At 41.8% G+C, this 20,331-nt stretch overlaps 1 protein-coding gene across 6 annotated transcripts in view; it reads right to left on the bottom strand.

The window, feature by feature from the left end:
- Positions 1–10,748: 10,748 nt before the first annotated feature.
- Positions 10,749–20,331, bottom strand: part of RAD18 (RAD18 E3 ubiquitin protein ligase) — a 103,872-nt gene continuing 94,289 nt past the window's right edge. For all 6 annotated transcript variants that reach the window (XR_013994868.1, XM_081071953.1, XM_081071951.1 and 3 more), the window contains one exon: positions 10,749–11,592. Coding sequence is in view for 5 of the 6 variants with exons in the window: in XM_081071953.1 (XP_080928079.1) it covers positions 11,490–11,592 (103 nt within the window). In the remaining variant the exon portion in view is untranslated. The remainder of the gene's footprint in view (positions 11,593–20,331) is intronic.

The raw sequence follows: 20,331 nt of genomic DNA on the forward strand, positions 1-20,331 counted from the left end.
ATTGGAAATCTAAACTCCTCTTAAGAGGGAGCTGGTTCATTATGGTACAGTCACACATGCAATCCTATGCAGCTTTAAAAGAGAAAATTTTATTAAATGATATATAAAAGATATAACTTTAAAAGAAAAAAGCAAGGTACAGAACAGTGTATATGGTATGCTACTATTTCTGTAAAAAACGGAGACAACATAGTTGCATGTGCATAAAACATCTCTAGAAAACACCACTAGGAGGGATTGGTTGCCTCCAGAGAGGAAACTCAATAGCTGGAAAATGGTGATATCAGGAAGACGTCTTCATGTATCATCTTTTGTACCTTATGACTAATGAACCATGATAAAAATAAATATTTTTTATTATTTATTGCTTATTTTTATTATGTATTGCATAAAAATAATTTCCATTTTAAATAAATTAATTAAAGGCATTATGATGACATTGCTACTCTTCCTACAAAAGGACTAGCACTATTCCATGTCCAACTGGAGACTTGATAAAATAATCTGATAACTACAATACTCATCTGGACTTTTCTCTGGAAAACAGAAAGGCAGGATTTGTGTGCCCATTTTACAAAAACATAAATGAAAAGGTTGGAGGACTCACTCAAGGTCTGAAAGTGAACTATTAACAGTTTTAACAGTGTATTGTTAGCTACCCTTCATGTGTGCAGAAGGAATGTCAGCGTTTACTCTTTGTATTTCAACTGTGTGACATTAAGAAAAGCTCTCTCTCTCTCTCTCTGAACTGAGTATCTTACCTGTAAAATAAGGAGGCTAAACTAGGAGGGTTGATTTCAAGCTCCAAAATTCTATGACATCTTGGACTTAACAAGAACCCTAAAACAATGTCTCAGGCCTCTTTTTTCCCATGATCACAACTACACTAAGGCTCCAGACAACCTTTCACCTGTCTCCTTATGAGAATGAATCCATATGCTCCTGAGAGTAGAGCTCTGTCTCCAGAACAAAAACCTCTGCTCTGGGCCGGCCCGGTGGCTCAGGCATTTGGAGCTCTGTGCTCCTAACTCCGAAGGCTGCCAGTTCGATTCCCACATGGGCCAGTGGGCTCTCATCCACAAGGTTGCCGGTTCAACTCCTTGAGTCCTGCAAGGGATGGTGGGTTCTGCCTCCTGCAACTAAGATTGAACACGGCACCTTGAGCTGAGCTGCCTCCCAGATAGCTCAGTTGGTTGGAGCGCAGGCTCTAAACCACAAGGATGCCAGTTCGATTCCTCAAGTCCCGCAAGGGATAGTGGGCAGCTCCCCCTGCAACTAAGATTGAACACGGCACCTTGAGCTGAGCTGTCGCTGAGCTCCCGGATGGCTCAGTTGGTTGGAGTATGTCCTCTCAACCACAAGGTTGCCGGTTCGACTCCCACAAGGGATGGTGGGGTGTGCCCCCTGCAACTAACAACGGCAACTAGACCTGGAGCTGAGCTGCGCCCTCCACAACTAAGACTGAAAGGACAACAACTTGAAGCTGAACAGCATCCTCCACAACTAAGGTTGAAAGGACAACTTGACTTGGAAAAAAGTCCTGGAAGTACACACTGTTCCCCAATAAAGTCCTGTTCCCCTTCCCCAATTAAAAAAAAAATTACTTAAAAAACAACAACAAAAAAACAATAAACCTTTGCTTTTCTTGTCCCAAAACCTCCATAAAGAGATGGCAGTGCTGGACACTTCAATGTGACAACAGGGACTCCGTGATCATCTGTTAAACAAAAAGGAAAGCTATCCACAAATCCTTGAAGGCACCCGGGAAGACGGAGTAATACCATTTAGCATTAGTAGTTTCTTACCCATCTTAAATGAAGATCTGAATACAAAGGTTCAAACCATAATTAAGTTTAGGTCAAAAGAAATAAGACTCGAAGCATTACATAAAGATAGAAAATAGTTTCCATAGCTGAAGTCCTCATTGATGTTCCTTGCAACATGTTTTAATTGGGAGAGGGTGTCCACGCTATAGAAGTAGCAAACTTCATCAAATCAGAAAAGTATTTAGTGTTGTACTCGAATACACTTATAATAGAGATTACCACACACCTAAATGATACACGTAATTGTTATGAAGAGTCATGATGACTTGGTGAGCAGTGTGGTTTACTTAAATGATATAATTGGTGTTATTATCATCCAGTTGAATCAAACATTTCTGGGACAGCTGAAGAGCAGGAAGAAGCCAAGACAAACTGAGGAAAGAAATGAATCCAGTGGGCCCCAACCCAGTTAACCAGATCTCTCTGCTTCTCCAGCAAGGACTCATTGAACATCTCTGTAGTGTTCCCCACCCACTGGGCTCAATGTTGCTCACACACTGGGGGTTGGAAGGTGAGCACCACACACAGTCCCTGCCTTCAGGGAACTCACATTCCAGCAGGGAAGACAGGCTGTCAACAAATCATTTCTTTGAGAGTTTCCACATATCTACTATGTACCAGACACTCTTCTAGGCACGGCAGACACAGCAGTAAACGTGAGGGTCCCTCCTCCCAGAGCCTACCTTCTGGTAGGGGAAGACCAATGACACACAAGCAAGCAAATAACTCTGCACAGTGTATACTATGAAGAAAAGAAAGTTAAGTCTAGGACAGAGAATGACCTGAAGGAGGGAGGGAAGTATTTTAGAAAGAGGTCCTGGGAGGTTTGGATGAGGTGACAGCTCTCTGTAGTTCTGTGACAGACGAGAAGCAGGCAGCCACGTGAAGATCCAGAAGATAATTTCCCACGGAGAAAACAGAGAAAAGCGCCGGGAGCAGGAACAAGCCTAGTGTGTTGGAGCAACTGTTAAGGTCTGTGTGGCTGTAGCCCAGCAAACAGCAGGAGAATGTCCGGCGACCAGACCATCTTGGGCAGTGTAAGTAATGGGAAGAAACTGAGGCTTGTTTTAAGGATACTGGGCAGTCATTAGAGGATTTGAATATCTGGTCTACATTTTTAAAAGATGGCTTCTCTGGGGAGAATCAACGATAGTGGGTAAGTGTGGATGGAGAGAACTAGTTAGGAGGCTAGAGCAGTAGCCTCATTGGACACGATGGTGGCTTAGCCAAACGTGGCAGCAGTGGAGGGGTGCGGGGTGCAGAGACAAAGGATACCCTTTGAAGGTGGAGCCAATAAAACTTGGTGATGGGAAGGATGCGGTGGGTAAAGACAAAGAGATCAAAGATGAGTTCTACAACTCGATAAGAAAATCACAAATAACCCGATTAAAAAATGAGTAAAGAACTTGAACTAACAGTTTTCCGAAGATATATGTGTCCAACAAGCATATTAAAAGATGCTCAATATCATTAATTATTAGAGCCATGCACGTCAAAACCACAGTGCGATATCACCTCACACCCATTAGGATGGTCATTATCAAAACAAAACAAAACAAAAACAAGCAAAAACAGAAAAATAAGTGTAGAAATTGGAACCCTGGTGCAGTGTGCTGGGAATGTAACATGGTGTAGGCACTATGTAAAACAGTACGGAGTTTCTCAAAAAATTAAAAATAGAACTACCATTTGATTCAGCAATCCCACTTCTGGGTGTATGTACAAAAGAACTGAAAGCAAGATCTTGAAGAGATATTAGCCTACCTGTATTTAATGCACTATTCACAATAGCCACGAGGTGGAAGAAACCCAAATGTCCATCAATGGATGAATGGAGAAAGAAAACGTGGTATCTCGTACAGTGGAATATTATTCAGCTTTAAAAAAGAAGGAAATCCCATCTCATACTACGTGGAGGAATCTTGAGGACATGGTTAGGTGAAATAAGCCAGTAGGAAAAAGACAAATACTGCATGATTCCTTTTATATGAGGTATTTAAAGTAGTCAAACTTGTAGAAACCAAGATGAATTCTAAATATAACAAGATACTAAAATGCTTTGATTGAGGAATGACAATAAATATCAGATGCCAAAGAGAATTGTGAAACAAATCATATAGAACTTGCAACATTGACTTCGCTAAAAACTGGTTGCACAATGAACCCTTCAACCACCAAGAAGGTGTAACAAGGGGTCTTCGGTGCGGGAAAGGGGTACATCCTTTATCATCACGTTCTAACACAGTATTAGTGAATATCCATCTAATGACATTGTCTTCCCTTTACCAAGTAGGGATACTGATGAAAACAAGGAAGGGCTTTGGGCAAATGAAGGGCAGCATTTGGTGGTATATTCCTGAAGGAAAAGGGCCACGTCAGGCAGCTGGAGAGACAAGAGTAGGAAAAAGTGGTAGAACACAGCCGACTTCTGCACAGCTAGCCTTTAATTCTCTCCAGGGACAACCATCCTCCCCTCACCCCAGCTGAAACGGGAGTAAGCTGCTTCTGTCCAGGGTGTTCTCCCTACTACTTTCTGTTAATGCAAACAGTATTCCTTAACAGCAGTCCAAACCCCATTTCTCCTCAGAAGTTTTTACTAGTTCAGTGAAGTGAAAAACAAAATGCACAACTAATTTGTTATAATCATTGCTCCACTTAATTTGCTTCGCCTGCAATTTCTTCTTACCTTTTTAGTTTCTGTGTGATTATGTTTCTTATAAATTGCATAAAGCTAGATTGCTCATTTTCTGAAAATCTGAAACACTCTCACAAATACTGAGTATGTATTCTTGTCAATTTCCTTATCAACAAAATATAAGGTTGTTACAATGACTAAATAAGTTAATACTGACAAAGCCCTTAGAACAGTGTCTGGCATGTACTACAAACTTAATAAACAGCTATTATTAAGGAGTTTAATATGTATATTAAACTCACCTCTTAATTTTATGGATGGATGGATGGATGGATGGATGGATGGATGGATGGATGGATGGGAGAGAGGGAGGAAGGAGGGAAGAGAAAGAGGCGGGCAGGAGGGAAGAGAGAGAGAGAGAGAGGGAGAGGGAGAGGGAGAGAGAGAGAGAGAGACAGAGAGAGAGAGAGAGAGAGAGAGAGAGAGAGAGAGAGAGAGAGAGAGAGAAGAGGAGGAGGAGGAGGAGGAGGAGGAGGAGGAGGAGGAGGAGGAGGAGGAGGGAGGGCAATATTATTGATATATTTGGGCTTCTTGAACCATCCTGTTTTGTTTTCTATTCATAGTGCTTTTTCTTAGTTGTTTTGTTAACCTTCTTTTCTGCCTTGTAGTAGTTTGATCAAGTTTTCATTTTCTGGCTTAACAAATACAATCTTGTTTCTATTCATTAATAGTTATCCTTAAAGCTTTAAAATGGATCCTGACTTAAGTGTAAAGGAGGTCAGTGCCTCCCAAGCAATACCAAGGGCCTTAGAATGCCTTAATATTCTCACTTCCTCTCCCATGTTATTGCCCAATACTTTATTTTCACCTAGTTTTAATCATCCTCCATTGTCTTTTTTTCTTTTAGTCTATATTTATTTAGATTTGCTAATGCATATACCAATTGCCATGCCTTTCTTTTGGGTTCTAGTTCATTCTTACTCAAGAATATCCTTTAGCAAATACTGTTTGCCTATCAAAATGTAACAGAGTGAAGCTGGGTCTCTCGATCTAATATCTTGTATGAGGAACAACAGTATATTGAAACACAGTATCCCAAAATTCATCACTACTACATTCTTCTGCTTTACAAAGAAAAAAAAAAAAACCTGCACTGAACAGGGTATGCCTTTTAGAAACATTTATTCATCATTTTCCATTTTTGGATAGAAATCACCAATGATCCAAAGTATGTGATCTTGGAATAGATATGGGCAAAAATGTGTCATGATAAAGCCCATATTTCTGAAAAACTGACAAGCTGCATAGATTTCAGCATTAAGTTATACTATCACAGGTTCTATCTTAGCCCCACCTCCTCCCTCAAGCTTTTAACCTGTTTAGATAACTCAACACCATGTATTGAACATATGTAAGAAATTGCTCGATGTGGATGTCGTGTTTTCAGAAATCAATGCTGCCAAATAATGTTTCCAGCAGGTATTCTTCAGAATTTGATTAAATTAAATATTAAACAGCTCCCTCCATTCAACAGTGAACTTGAGGTTACCGTGTTTCCCCGAAAATAAGACCTAGCTGGACCATCAGTTCTAATGCGTCTTTTGGAGCAAAAATTAATATAAGACCTGGTATTATATTATGTAAACCTGGTCTTACAGTAAACCAAGACCAGGTCTTACATTAATGTTTGCTCCAAAAGACACATTAGAGCTGATGGTCCGGCTAGGTCTTATTTTCGGGGAAACACGGTGGTCACCTTGAAATACATTATGCAGTTCAGATGCAGATGTGCGTTTGGAAAAGACAAGGAAACGTCACGGCTGCTCAAAATTGGATGTTACACAAAAGAATTTATAAAATTCTCTTAAGATTGTGATGCACTTCTTATGTGACCCAAACAGAAGTAAACAACGCCATGTGGAGTTTCAATTATGCTCTCCTGTAGTTCTAAAGCTATAATATGGGGACCACTAAAAAACAAACTGAAAAATCAAAACCCCTGCTTGCTGGTCCTACTGAACCCACCTGGCGCAGTACTCAAGTAAAGACATTCATAAAAGAATGTCAATCTTGCCTTCTATTCACCGGGCACCCAGAGCTGCTGGAGCCTTCTCTGGCCTGCACTAGAATAACAGCTCTAGAACCTTGCCAGAAAATGTATCCAGCCTGGGTATGAAATATTATAAAGCGTTCTCCAGCCATTCCTCTCAGAGATCCTAAATACCATCAAATTAGAACACCCAAAGTACTTCCAGTTTTTGTTTGCTTATAAGCCTACAGAATTGTCTTTTCTCAGTCCCTTCAATTTTGGACAGCCAGCTTTTGATAGTTAACAGAAGTAGGAAACATGAAAACTTTTGCACTTGAGGGTACTAAATTCCCACTAAAGAGCTGCAATGTATTTCTTAATGACCATTATCTAAAAACCCACAGAACAAATTTCCTTTAGAGTTTAATTATCCTGGTGTCCTCCATTGTGAAAACCACCTGCCCATATATTTTGTTAAGAGCTACTGTTCCAACAATTTCATTTCTGTGAATCTAACCTAAGGAAGTAATTCTATTATTTAAAACTGGAAGAAAGCTAGAAGTAACTTGAATGTCCAAGAACAAGAAAATTTATGCAAATGTGGCACATGATCCAAATGGGTTCGTGATGTAATCATTCGAGTATTGATAATGTACCGTGAAAGTGTTTTGTGACAGAATGATGACAGCATTGTGTGTCTTTAGTGTAGAGTTGGTTCTGGCTAAGTCATACGAAACTCTAACTTGTCCAGCTTGTCTGATATAGTTGTCAAGTTAGTGGATACATAGGCACCTATTTAGATGAGTTGACTTCCATGAGTATTTTAACAGTTTGTATTTTGGACCAAAGGAGTCAGAAGATACATGCACAAGGTTCTGGGAGTGGGGAACACAGAGGAGGAGGGAATACGGTAATTAATATTACAACCTTGGACTGATTTTCAAACTCTCTATAGAGAGCTTATGGGCAAAAACGAAACCCCTTTATTGCATGCTTTCATAGGGCGGGCCATGCACCTCTGCTTCGTCCCACCTATCACAACTGTAAGTTGTATAATTATTTGATTAATGCTCGTCTCCCTTTTTTGGTCTACAAGTTTTACTAGGTCAAGGCTTCTCTTTGTTTTACACAATACTTGACATATAGTCATAATAGTTGAGGGAAGGCAGGAAAGAGGGGAGAAAGGAATTAAAAGGTAAGGAGGAAAGGGAGAGAAAAGAGGGGAAAGAAAAGAAGAAAGGGAGAAGTGGGACGCAGTGGGTCCAGATGACACTACACACTATCAATCAGGAAAGCACTGTTCCTACTTGGAACACTGCAAGGCCAAGAACCAGTGAAACCAACAGGAAGGTGGGGATGCCTTGGCACCTGGCAGCTGTGTACCTCGGGGATACAGCATCCCAGGCAAGACAGGGTTCTCCAGTGGGCCCAGCAGGGTGCGTGTGACAGAGTACCAGCAAGGGTGGCAGCAGCCCGGCAGGAGTGTCAGGAGAGCAGCAACATATTCAGGCCTACATGTGTTCGTGTATTCTCAAGAGTCTGAGATGGGGATACCGGGACACATCCGGAAGGAGAGGGGGAAGTACCCCTGTGAGGCCTCAGTGTAGGTGGGGTATGAAGTCAGTCACATGGAGGTGCTGACCCCAGTGTGACCTGTTGTAGCCTCACACGGTATTGCTAAGGACATCTGAAACACCCGAAGACCAAAACCAAAGAAAGGTTATCAAAACGGTAATGAATGTAATGGCTGAGATGATTTTCCTCCTCTAATGTTCATAATTAATCACTTCTATAATAAAAAACACGTAACAGGAAAAAAACGTGCGTCATTTAAAGAATTGCTATTTTCTTGTATCAGATGTTTAAGAGTTTTGTAATCTACTGTTTCTGCCTTTTCCCCAGTTCTAGGAAAACTCAAGGGTCAAATTTTGTGTTCACCCACAGTAACTCTATCCGTGTAGTGGTCTAGACAGTCGTTTTCTTCTCATTCTACAGGGTTAAGGGCCACAAGGGAAAAAAATTCTCCACAAAGCCTTCTCTCTCTCCCTCTCTCTGTCTCTCTCTACCCATTGACATGAATCTTTACCATAAGAATTAGTTTTTAAACATATACCACCCTCCCTATAGTATTCACATTGTCTTATGTATGTGAATTACTTTTTCAACTAGATCAGTGAGACTCAATGAAGGGTATAGAGCAGGGGTGTCCAAACTTTTTTCAATATTTTTTACCAAGGGCCATATACACAAAGAGCCGGGCCACTCATTCGAGGTGAAGTACGTATTGCCTCACCTGGTTTATTTAAGTAAACTAAATATATTTTTGGAATTTGCTGCAGGCCAATTAAAAACGGATTGCGGGCTGCAGTTGGCCCGCGGGCCACAGTTTGGACACCCCTGGTATAGAGAGAATGGATTAGAAGATGAAAGATGGGCTGACATATCAGAACCACCTGGAAACGACCTTTCTAAATTATACATAGCAGCTCACCTGTGCCCTCAGAAACCATAAGCATCACGGCCAATGTGAGGTGACATACAAACGGTAGCTGTGATACCTGGAGAAGACTTAGGAGGTAAAAAGAATTAATAACCAGCGATAAGGATCAAAATTTCATTAAAAGGTAAAGCTTGGACTCAGCTTATTGGTTTCAATACTGGATCTAATACTTTCCCTAAATTCCTTATTTGCAAATGAATATAAAAATATCTTTAACATATATTAAATATATGCTAAGTGCTAACAAATAGGGCTCAATAAATGCCCTTGAGGCCTTATTTTTCAAGTAGACTTGGGAATTTCTTTACATTGGGGGTTTCTCGATTTCAGCACCAATGACATTTTGAACGGGATAATTCCTTACTGTGGGGTGTTGTGGGTCCCCTCAATGCCATTCATATTTTCAAGTCCTAACCCCCCAGTACCTTAGATGTGAATGTATTTGGCGAGAGGGTCTTTAGAATGGTAACTCACGTAAAATGAGGCCATTAGAATGAGCTCTCGTCCAATATAACTGGTGTCCTTATCAGAGATTAGGACACAGACATGTGTGAAAGCAAAGGAAAGACCATGTGAGGATACAGTGACAGGCAGCCATCTGGAAGCCAGGCAGAGAGCTCTTAGAAGAAAGCAAGCCTACTGACAACTCGGTCTTGGACTGCTACCCTCCAGGACTGTGCAAATAACGCACAGTCTTGTGCGTTATTTGTGTAAGCCCCCCAGTCCGCGGCCCTGTTAAGGCAGACTCAGCGAACACTCATGTGGGTGGCCCCTGTGCTGTAGGATGTTCAGCACATCCCTGGCCCTCTACCCGGTGATACCAGTGGCAATCCCCCAACCCGACAGTTTTGACAGCCAAAATGTCTCTACACAGTGTCAAATGTCCCCTGAGGGGCAAACTCTCCCCCCATTGTTTCAAATGGCCTGGTCACCTCTGCTTTGCCCACACTCTGCATGGTGACTGCTACCTAAGTAAGTAGAAAATCAAACTATTTATTGAACGAATGCACTTGCCTGGCTTCCTGTCTTGGGTCTCACAGCTCCCTTGCAGACTCCTTTTGCTGCAATTAAAGTAGTAATTACTTCCTGGTGAATTTATAGCAGACTGTGTACTTTACAATGAAACAAGCACTTTTCATTTTAGCATTATTTCTGGCAACTCAGAGATATAAGTATCAGATCAGTGATAAACCCTATGTTATTTGGCACTGCTCACCCACCATACATCAGATCCTTTCATAGACTCAGTGAGTGGTGCTGCTCTTCGTTTCCGAAAGGTGCCACTTGTGGTCTTAGATGAAACAACTATGACAAATTCTTATAGAACCATTTGAAGCTCAGGGAACTCATAAAGAAAATAAATGGCCATTTAAGTTTGACAGGCTTAACTCTAAGTCATAATGAGACTCCACAAGTTATCCAGAAACCCGAGAGCATACCAAACGACTGGAGACATTCTCTGAAAAGCAGACTTCACCAAATCCTGGCACACTCAGAACACATGGTCTTACCATTGCTGTATCTGCTATCACGTTACTAGAAAGCGGATGTGTTTGGGTTGGGAGGTGGCAGGAAGGTGAACACTGACTCTGAAATGCCAAAGAGAGGCATTAGGAACTCTGAAAGGAACCGGAAACTGCTGGACATTTTGCACAGAGGTCATTTCTGACCAACCCCTTCCAACAATTTGTAGCTTATACTCAACTAGTCCCAAGACCCTTTTCAAGGACATGGTTTTAAAGAGATATAGAGTCTATTCATTTACAAAAGCCATTTATTACATTCTTTTTAATAGCTGGAATCTAAGTGCTAAAAATTCGATTTACCCAAGTGAAAAAACCAACAGTCATCATTTTTATGTGCCATTTCCAAAGACTACGCCCAACGTTTTAAAGTTATTGTTTGTGACTTTAAATTACAATACTAACACCCTACTCCAGTAATGTTTAAGACACAGGTCTAACTAACAACTACCTTAAACTTGGGTAACAACTAGCTCCTAACTGCTGTACCGGGCACGCTGTCACCCGGGTATTAGGAGCTTACACACTCCGAGGGTGGAGTTAAGACATCCTGCCTCTCCAGAAATAGAGTTCTTCACTCCTCAATTGCTCCTTGTGGTAGAAAGGTTGAAGAGTCCTTTTCGGAAGTTTGTTTCTCCATGGAAGAGGAGAATGGCTTAAGGACATTCTGAAATCTAGAAACAAAACCAAACAAAACACCTTTGCCAAAAAGTCTGTGTACTCTGCAAAGATGCTGAACATGCAAAGTCAGCATTTTTAGAGAGAACTGTTTTAGAGGTAAGTGAACAAGTGAGGATGTTTTGTAACTTTTTTTTTTTTTCCGGAAAGTCAAAAAAGAATGAAAATCAGTCAAAAATAATATTTAGAATTTAAAATCTAAAATCTTGAATTGCGCATTTAGGAATATGAAACCTATATGGCAACAAAGTCCCATATATTCTGATCACTGCATTGGAAAAGTCAGCCAAAGCCCACACTAATTCTTATTCCGTTTATTTGTTGGCTCGTTCTCAGCACTTTCAGCTGATCTTGGGCGACGATTCTGTCCTGGACTTATTTCTGTGTCTCGAGGATCGTTTCTGGAAACAACAAGAAGAGGAAATGGCATCTTAAAAAATAATGATCATTATTATTTTACAGCAGTTTCTAGTTTGTGTTTCTACAGTGCTTTCATAGGCATTATTTCATTTAAATCTCCAAATAGCTCTCTAGTCCACTGACAAATCTATTATAATAATTACGATTACTATTATTATTATTCCCACTTCACAACTGAGAAAACAGTGACTCAGCAAAGGTCACAGACATAAGTGATAGAGCCAGGAATTGAACCCCTTTCTTCAGAATCAAAATCTAGTAGGTTTATGCTTCTGCTACACAGAAAGCTGCAAAAAAAGGGAGGCGGGGGGTGGCGGTGCTTCCATTGTAACAACAAGGCAAAGCCAGACAGTCTAACAAAATTGTTAAATTGACTTGATCCTGTCAGAGCTGAGCCGGTAAGGCAATCAAAAAAACAAAATTCCAAAGAAAGATAAACCCCTCCAAAGAGATGGGCCACGCGAATTCTCTCACTGTTGACAGAACACTGGAGAAAGAGGTGCTCTCAGCTACCATTTTAAAGAATTTGGAACTATGTGCTAGTATTGCGGCCACTAACACAGGAAAGTTCATACATATTTGCAAGCTTTTTTCTAGAAGCCTCTGTGGAGTGCTCATGAGAAAAATGGGGAGCAGGGCAGGAGACTGGTGGAAAGCAGCTGATTGGGGGCGACAGGGGTCAGGTACAAAGCCCTGCCTCTTCCCTGGACCTTTCTCTCCTACAAAGCAAAAGCTTTACGCTGCTGACGGAAGAGCAGGACTCTCAATGGCCCATGGGGCTCAGGCAAAGATCCAGTGCCTCTGGAGAGGAGCAGAGGTCAAATCTGTCTGCCTGAAGGAGAAGGATAGGCAATCATTTGCAAAAACAGTCAAAGAGTCCTTGTTGCTGGGGAAATGTTCAAAACAAAAACCTCTACCTCTGGAGGAGGGGCAGAAAACCCTCTTGGGCTGATGACCTCACACCATATGGAGTAGAGGTTAGGTAGCAGCAGTCTGTCTCCATGGGTGGAAGGGAGAGTGCTGAGAAAGCTGCATCCCCAAGACCCAGGCACTGGGCCTGCCTAAAACTGAGGCTGGGCCAAGATAACAGAAAACCTCCAGCTGGCCTCCACCAGGAGCCCAGCACCAGGGAACAAGCAGGAGCAGTGCACGACTGAGGGAGATACAGACGTGGAGAAGAGACGCCCCTCTGGAGTGCCAGCATGCAGTGATGGCTGAAAAGTAATGTGCGAAAGCCTCTGGCAATCCAGCTCCCACACTAAACACAAGGGAAAAGCAGCCCCTGCTAGAGGAACTTAATGCCTCTAATGAGGTCAAGTCGGTAACAATAACATCCGACCTAGTTCATTCAATTCCCCACACCACTGGCCAGACCGGCAGAAGAAGGAGCATACCCGTTAAAGACATGCTCACTTCTGACAGTCTCTGTGGTCCTTCACAGTATGTCCAGCATTCAAGCAAAATGTACGATACGCGAAGATGAAAACAAAACAATCTACTGTCAAGAGATAAAGTAATCAACAGATAGAATGACCTAAGTGTTAGAACTGTAAGACCAAGATCTTAAATCGCTCTGATCAGCATGTCAGAGGTTCTAGGGAAAAGCTGGACAGCAGGCATGAACAGATCCTGCAGGGGCGGCTCTGAAACACAAAGGTCATTGCTGTCCCTCTCTCTATCCCTCCCAGAGTCTAAGAGGTTCCCTCCCCAGGTGTCGGCATGTGCTTTCTCCATCTCCACAAAATCGGTGTGTTCCTTTTCATTAGCTATGACTCTACCCTTTTATCAACCATCCCCTTTTTTTCACATCCAATTCCTTTACACAGATAGGTCAGGTGCAAGAGGGATAAGGATATTTTTATAAAATGCAGAGACTCATCATATTCCAGACTTTGACCCACGTGGGCCATGGGAAGGTACTCTGAGCTGTGTATTCAGCCATATGGTCATCAGCCTTTTGATCTAGGACAGGGCTGGGCAAATGTTTTTCTATAAAGGCCAGACATTTGGGGCTTTAACTGCCATACAGTTCCTGTCCCAACTACTCAATTCTGCTGTTGTTAACATAAAAGGAGCCATACACAGCAAATAAATGTGTGTGGCTGTGTTCCAATAAAACTTTATTAACAAAAACAACAGACTACATTTGGCCTGTGGGCCCTTGTTTGCCAACCCGCGGCCTAGAACTATGTCAGTCTAATAAGAGAATCTAGGTAGATTAACCAGAATTAAGTCTGATTCTTTTGGGATCCCTCTTAGCTGCCAGTTGGAGGGTGTATCAATCTGGACAAATATAGGGTGGGTTGCTGTTAGGAGGAAAAATGAAGCATAATGCCCAGCAATAGTCAAGAAAGAATCCTGAGTTTCTGAAAAAGATTGGTATAACCTCAACATCCTTTTTATCTTGATCATTACCCAGAAAGTGGCCAAGAAGAGATGATCCCTTTCTGGGGAGAGCAGCATTCAGTGATCAAAACGCCTCACTAAGTAAGGTGTGTGGACCAGGAAGAGGTGAGTTGGTTTTTCCAAGGAGGCCATTCCAACACCTGTCCTCCTCCCCATCAGAACTGTACCCAAATCATAGCATGAAAAGGTTTACTACTCACATACAGAGGCTTTTCTGAGAGCAGGGCAGGCTTCCCAAGTGGGTCTGAAAGTGGCTTGAGAGAGCGGGGATAGGAGATTGGCCTGGGTTCCCTATGGTTTGTGCACAGGGTCAGAGTGAGCGTTCCCTTGCACAGAGAGATGCTTGCACGGTTTGCCAGGGCCAAAGGAGGGAGCACCTGGGGTTTCTTATCAGCTGGCCCAGATGTGGGAGAGAAGGGGTAAGAGGGAGGGCTGAGACCTAAACACTGTCAGCAAACAGCAAAATAATGGAATCAGACTTTATGAAAAGGTATAAACTGACCAAGAACTCAGTCCAGAGAATTGCTAGGTAGTGCAGTTCACAGCTATGGCACGGAGGGAAAAGCACTAGGCTTGCGCTTAGGAGATTAAGACAATTCAACATTCCTCTGGGCTCAGATTTCTCATAAACCAAAGTGAATAAAGTTTCTTCTCTACCCTGTAATCATAGGAATTAAATAATAAAGAGGACAATGAAAGTAGCTACTTAGGTGACTAGCACATCTGACAAATTTCATAAATGTTAGTTAAATGGCATTTGTCTTCTCCAATACCCAGAAATAATTTCTGCTGATTTTCTTAGTATTCACTTTCTAGAAAATAATGGCACAGAGGAAAGAAAAACAGATCAGCCAACATGCAGCCTTCCTTGGGATAAAACCACCTCTGTCTCTAGATAAAGGTCTATTAATAAGGATGAGTGTCCTTGGTTTTGTCAGCAGATGACAGAAAACTCTTTGGTTTCTTTCTGTTTAAACAGGAAGGGGAATCAATATGCTCTATGATGGAACCGGTATCCAAAAATTTCTTTATAGGCAAGAAGCATGAGCTGAATCTTAGAAAAGTAGAAAGGATGACAAATGTAAGGACCTGTACTTGGGTCCAGAAATGATTCTCCAGATTCAAGATGGGAAGCCATAGCTGAATGGCAGCAAAGGGATACTAGACTCAAAGTGAGAGATTGTCAATAAGCAAACAGATAAAACTTAAGATTTTGTGAAGTCAAATAAGCAATACAAAAACAATCAGAGCAATAATCCTGGACGAGTTCTGCATGATAACGTTTATTAGATAGAGTTCCTGGCACACCTTACAAGGCACAGACAGGCAGACAAGAGCCCATAGAACATGCCTGGGACTTGCAGAACCAGGGAGTTTCCCAGGTTCTTTTGCTTAAGGATCATCCTTCTTTCCATTACAGTCCAGGCTGCTGATGAATAAAAAAACCATCTAGAGGTACGTCCACAGGCACACGCTGCCTTTAGCCCGCTTGCCTCTCCATCCACAAAAGACTACACAGAGAGAGGCCAGGACCATCAGCAATAATTTTTTATTGGCTTTTGCTCCTTGCTGCTCCTGGGTGATTTCTCTTTTCAGCATTTTTCTCATCTAATTTTTAAGGGTTTCTTGGGGTTTACTTTTATTTATCTTTTCTGATTCATGTATTGTTGGGGCCCTGCTACTGTGAGGTGCATATATGTTAATAATTACTATATGCTCTTGATGGATTATCATTTAAACATTATAAAATATCTTTCTTTGCTTTTACATTTTTTTGTCTTAAAGTCTATTTTGTCTGGTATTATACAGCCACACCAGCTCTCTTTTGGTTATTGTTTGCACGGTATATCTTTTTCTATCCTTTTACTTTCAACTTATTTGTGTCTTTGAGTCTAAAGTGCATCTCTTGTAGACAGTATATCGCTGCATTATGTCTTTTTAAAAATCTATTCTGCCAATCTCTGCCTTTTAATCAAGTGTTTAATCCATTTATACTTAATGTATTTATTGATGAGGCAGGACTTATGTGTGTCATATTGCCATTTGTTTTCTATATGGCTTACGTCTTTTTTTTTTGTTCTTCTATTCATTACCTTCTTTGGTATTAAATATTTTCTAGTGTACCAATTTAATCCCACTGTCACTTCTTTTACTATATTTTAAATTTTATTTTATTAATGGATGCCTTGGGGATTATAATTAATGTATTATCTATAACACTCTAGCTCAGATTAACACCAACTTAATTTCAGTAGTATACAAAAACATTGCTCCTAAATAGCTTTGTTCCTTTCTCCTTCCTTTCTGCTAATACTGTCGCACAAATTATATCTTTATACAATGTAGGATTATCAACTCAGATTTATAATTATTGCTTGGTGCAGCTGTCTTTTAAATCAGATGAGGGGAAAACAGTTACCAAAAAAATGCATCTATGCTGTCTTTTGTATTTACCTATACTTTTACATTTATCTTTACTGGTGCTCTTTATTTCTTTATGTGGATTCAAGTTACTGTCTACTGTCCTTTCATTTCAGCCTTAACGACTCCCTTTAGCATAGTATTTTTTAAAGACCAATTCTCTCCAATTTTTTTCCTCTGGGAAGGTCTAATTTCTCCATTTTTGAAATATAGTCTGCCAAATATAGAACTCTTGACAGTATTTTTTCTTTCAGCACTTTGAAATGTCATCCCACTGCCTCTGGCTGACCTCCAGAGTTTCTGATGAGAAATCACCAGACCCCTTGTAAGTGAGGAGTTACTTGTCTCATGGTGCTTTCAAAATTTTCTGTCTTTGACAAGAGTCCATTGAGCATTTTACGTATGCCTCATCAAATTTAGGAAGTTTTCAGCCATTATTTCTTGACATATTCTTTTTACCCCTTTCTCTTTCTTCTCTCCTAATGGGATTTCCACTGTGCATATGCTGGTATGCTTGTTGGTATCCCACTGGTCTGAGGCTGTTCATTATTCCTCATCCTTTTTTCTTTCTGTTCCTCAGGCTAAATAATCTCAATTGATCTGTCTTAAAATTTGCTGATTCTTTCTTCCACCTACCCAAATCTGCTGTTGAGACCCTTAGTGAATTTTTCATTTCAGCTACTATGCCTTTCAATTCCAGAATTTTTTTTTTAAATCATTTCTAATTTTTATCAGTATTCTCTATTTTGTGAGACACTGTTCTCATACTTTAGTTCTTTAGACATGGTTTCCTTTAGTTTTTTCAACATATTTAAAACAGCTGATTTAAAGGTTTGTCTGGTAGTCCAATGTCTGAGTTTCCTCTGGGACATTTTTATTGATTTTTTCTCCCTATATATGTGCAATAGGATCTTGTTTCTTTGTCTCATAATTTTTGTTGAAAACTGGACATCTGTAAGAATATACAGAGGTAACTCTACAAATTAGATTCTCCTACTTGTCCAGGGTTTGCTGATGTTGTTAGTGGCTTTCTCAATTAATTCTGTAAATATGCATTCTCTGCCGTGTGTTGCCAGTGAAGCGTCTGCTTGTTTAGCTTAGTGATCAGCGAATGACTGGACATAAGTTTCCTTAATCATCTTGACCCAACATAACACAAGACCCCTTGCAAAACCAGTTTTTGCCAAGGGGCTCTGTGTGTGTTGGGGCATGCATTCAACATTGACAATTCTGTCCCAGACAGACCTAGACACCTGGCTGAAGATAGCACAACTGTGGCTTAGAACTAGTGCTATCGGTAGAAAAATGAGCTGGTGGCCAGTGTGCATTGTAGGACCAGACACTGGGGAAGCTACACCTCTGCAAGAGCCTGGCCGGTGATCTAACTGCAGCAAAGAGACAAAACCCCTTCCTCTTGCAATGTTTATCCAGTGCCCTCTAATGATAAAACTTAATTATCAAGCGAGCTGGCAAAAGAATGATATTTTAATTCAATTTTCACAAAGAAGGCAAAAAGTGTGAATTTGGAGCTGAGAGGCAACAAACTGGTAACTGGCACTGGAGCTCTGAACCTTCATATCAGATGTCGCATTATCCTGTTGGAAAGATCACACAGAGAGACCGTGTAGAGAAGCCACATGGAGAAGAAGAGGCTCCCCGATTACATGGAAAAAGAGAGAAGTCCACAGCTCAGCTGAACATAGCCCTCAGCTACCCTGCCAGCTGTCTGCATGCCACGTAAATGACCACTGCAGTCTGACGCCAGCTCAGACGGAAGAATCATAAGCAAATAAGCTCCTAAGATTTAGGGTGATTTGTTACAGAGCAATTAAACTAAATAGAAAATGTTTGTGTTTGCTTTCTGTTTTGGTTATCTATTGCTACGTGACAAACCATTCTCAAACTTAAGAGGCATAAAACAATACAATCATTTATTTGGTCATGATTCGAGATCTGGGCAGCAGGGCTTGAAAGAGGCCGCTTAACTGGGTGTGGAGGATCAACTTTCAAGAAGGTTCCCTCACATGACTGAAGTCTGGTGCTGGCTACTGGCTGGGAGCTCAGTGACAGGAGGGATGGCTGAGGCCCTGGCTCCCCTCCAGTTGGCCTCTTCCCATGCCTGGATTGGGCTTCTCATGGTAGAGGGGCTGGTTCCAATAAGAACCATCGCAAGAGTGAGTGCTCCAAAAGGACGAGGCCCACTGAGCACACGCTCATCAAGCTTCTCCTCACATGGCCAAGCCCAGAATCAGTGTGGCCTCACACTACTGGGAGGAATGGTTCACAGGGGCCACACCAAAGGAACCCTAACCCCAGGTGTATTCAGTTATAAAACTTCACCAAGCAGTATACCTAAGATTTGTCCACTTTAATGTGTATATATTAAACTTCAATAAAGTTACGTCCCCAAAGTAGCCAAATTATTACTAGTCCTCCATTAGCAAATATGACAGACTCAAAAGAGAATGCAATGACTTCTCATGGGGTGAAGATGAAATGCAGATTACCAATAGAGAAAGCAATTCTTCCTTTTCTGGTAAAAAATATTAGAGACAGCTATTCCCTAAAATTTTCTTTTTAAGGCACTATGAGAAAAGAGTTAAAAAGATTTGTCAGTGACAATCCTTATCCATTCACAAGCTCTTAAAGCCATGCAAGCTGTGTCACCAATGCCGAGAACTACTAGTGAGCACATTCAGGTGCCATAAACATCGACTAACACATTCCTTCACTCAGATGCTTGCTGAGTGCCCACTGCGGGCTACCCATGCACTGTGCTACGTGCCAGGAGCCAAGGTCCAATGAACATACTCTGGAAATGGAGCCGGATACTAAGTGCAGAGCGCTGCAAGAGCAGAGTTAGGGCCTTCTGAATGGAGCTGTGAAGAAGGAATGACAAGTTCTATCTGGATGAAGAAAGGGGAAAGGGCAATCTGGACAGAAGCAGGAGCAGGAGCAGAGGCACAGAGACAAGGAGGCATGACTCTCTGAGGCGACTGTGAGTAGTTCAGCTTGGTTGAAACAGGGGTGGGTGGGGAGGGGAAAGGAACAAATGAAATTCCACAAGCCAACAGGTAGGCGGGGCCACAATGGACCGCTGGGACGCTGGGGAAGCCCTGAAGAACTTTGAAGTAGGACAGAGGGAAAACAGTGTGCTCCAGATTTCACCAGCAGAGTAAATCGTGATGACTAGAGGCAAAGAGACGGACGGTCGTTGTGAAAACCTGGGGAGAAGCAAAGGGCTGGCAGCAAGCTATGGCACAAAGGGACTGACAGGCATTATAGAGGAAGCCTGCATAGTGCTATGCCACGTGGGGACCCCAAGCAGCATCGGCAACACCTGGGAGCATGGGGAAAATGCCAACTATTGGGTCCCACTCCGATCTACTGAATCCAAATCTCAGAATTGTGCAGAGCCCACTGATCCGTTTTATCATGTCCTCCAGCTGATTCAGAGGAATGCTGAAGTGTGAGAGCCACTTACGTATCAGACTTGCAATCTACTGCACGAGAGGTAAGGGAGAGTGACAAGTTGGAAATAATCCCTAAGTTTCTGGCCTGAACAGTGGGGCAGACCGTGATCCTCCAGTTCATCACTGAAAGGAGGGACAGTGGGAGAGGATCAGGTCTGGAGAGAAGGGACTAGACTCTCTGAGGCTGACATATCTTCCCCACATTTTATGTATACGGAAACTGCAATATGGAAACAGGAAAGGACAGACCAAGACCAATTCCCTTAGTTTTCATTCTGCTGAATGTAAATATAGCTTGTAGCTCAAAATGGTACGACTGTTGCGGAAAAACAGCGGAGACCAAGAGACTCAAACGGCAGGCAGAGATCAGGAAGAACACAGCTTTATTACACCGGCGGGCTCAGCGGGATTGTTCCCAAA

The sequence above is a fragment of the Rhinolophus hipposideros genome (genome assembly GCF_964194185.1).
Source record: "Rhinolophus hipposideros genome assembly, chromosome: 14".
Taxonomy (NCBI): domain Eukaryota; kingdom Metazoa; phylum Chordata; class Mammalia; order Chiroptera; family Rhinolophidae; genus Rhinolophus; species Rhinolophus hipposideros.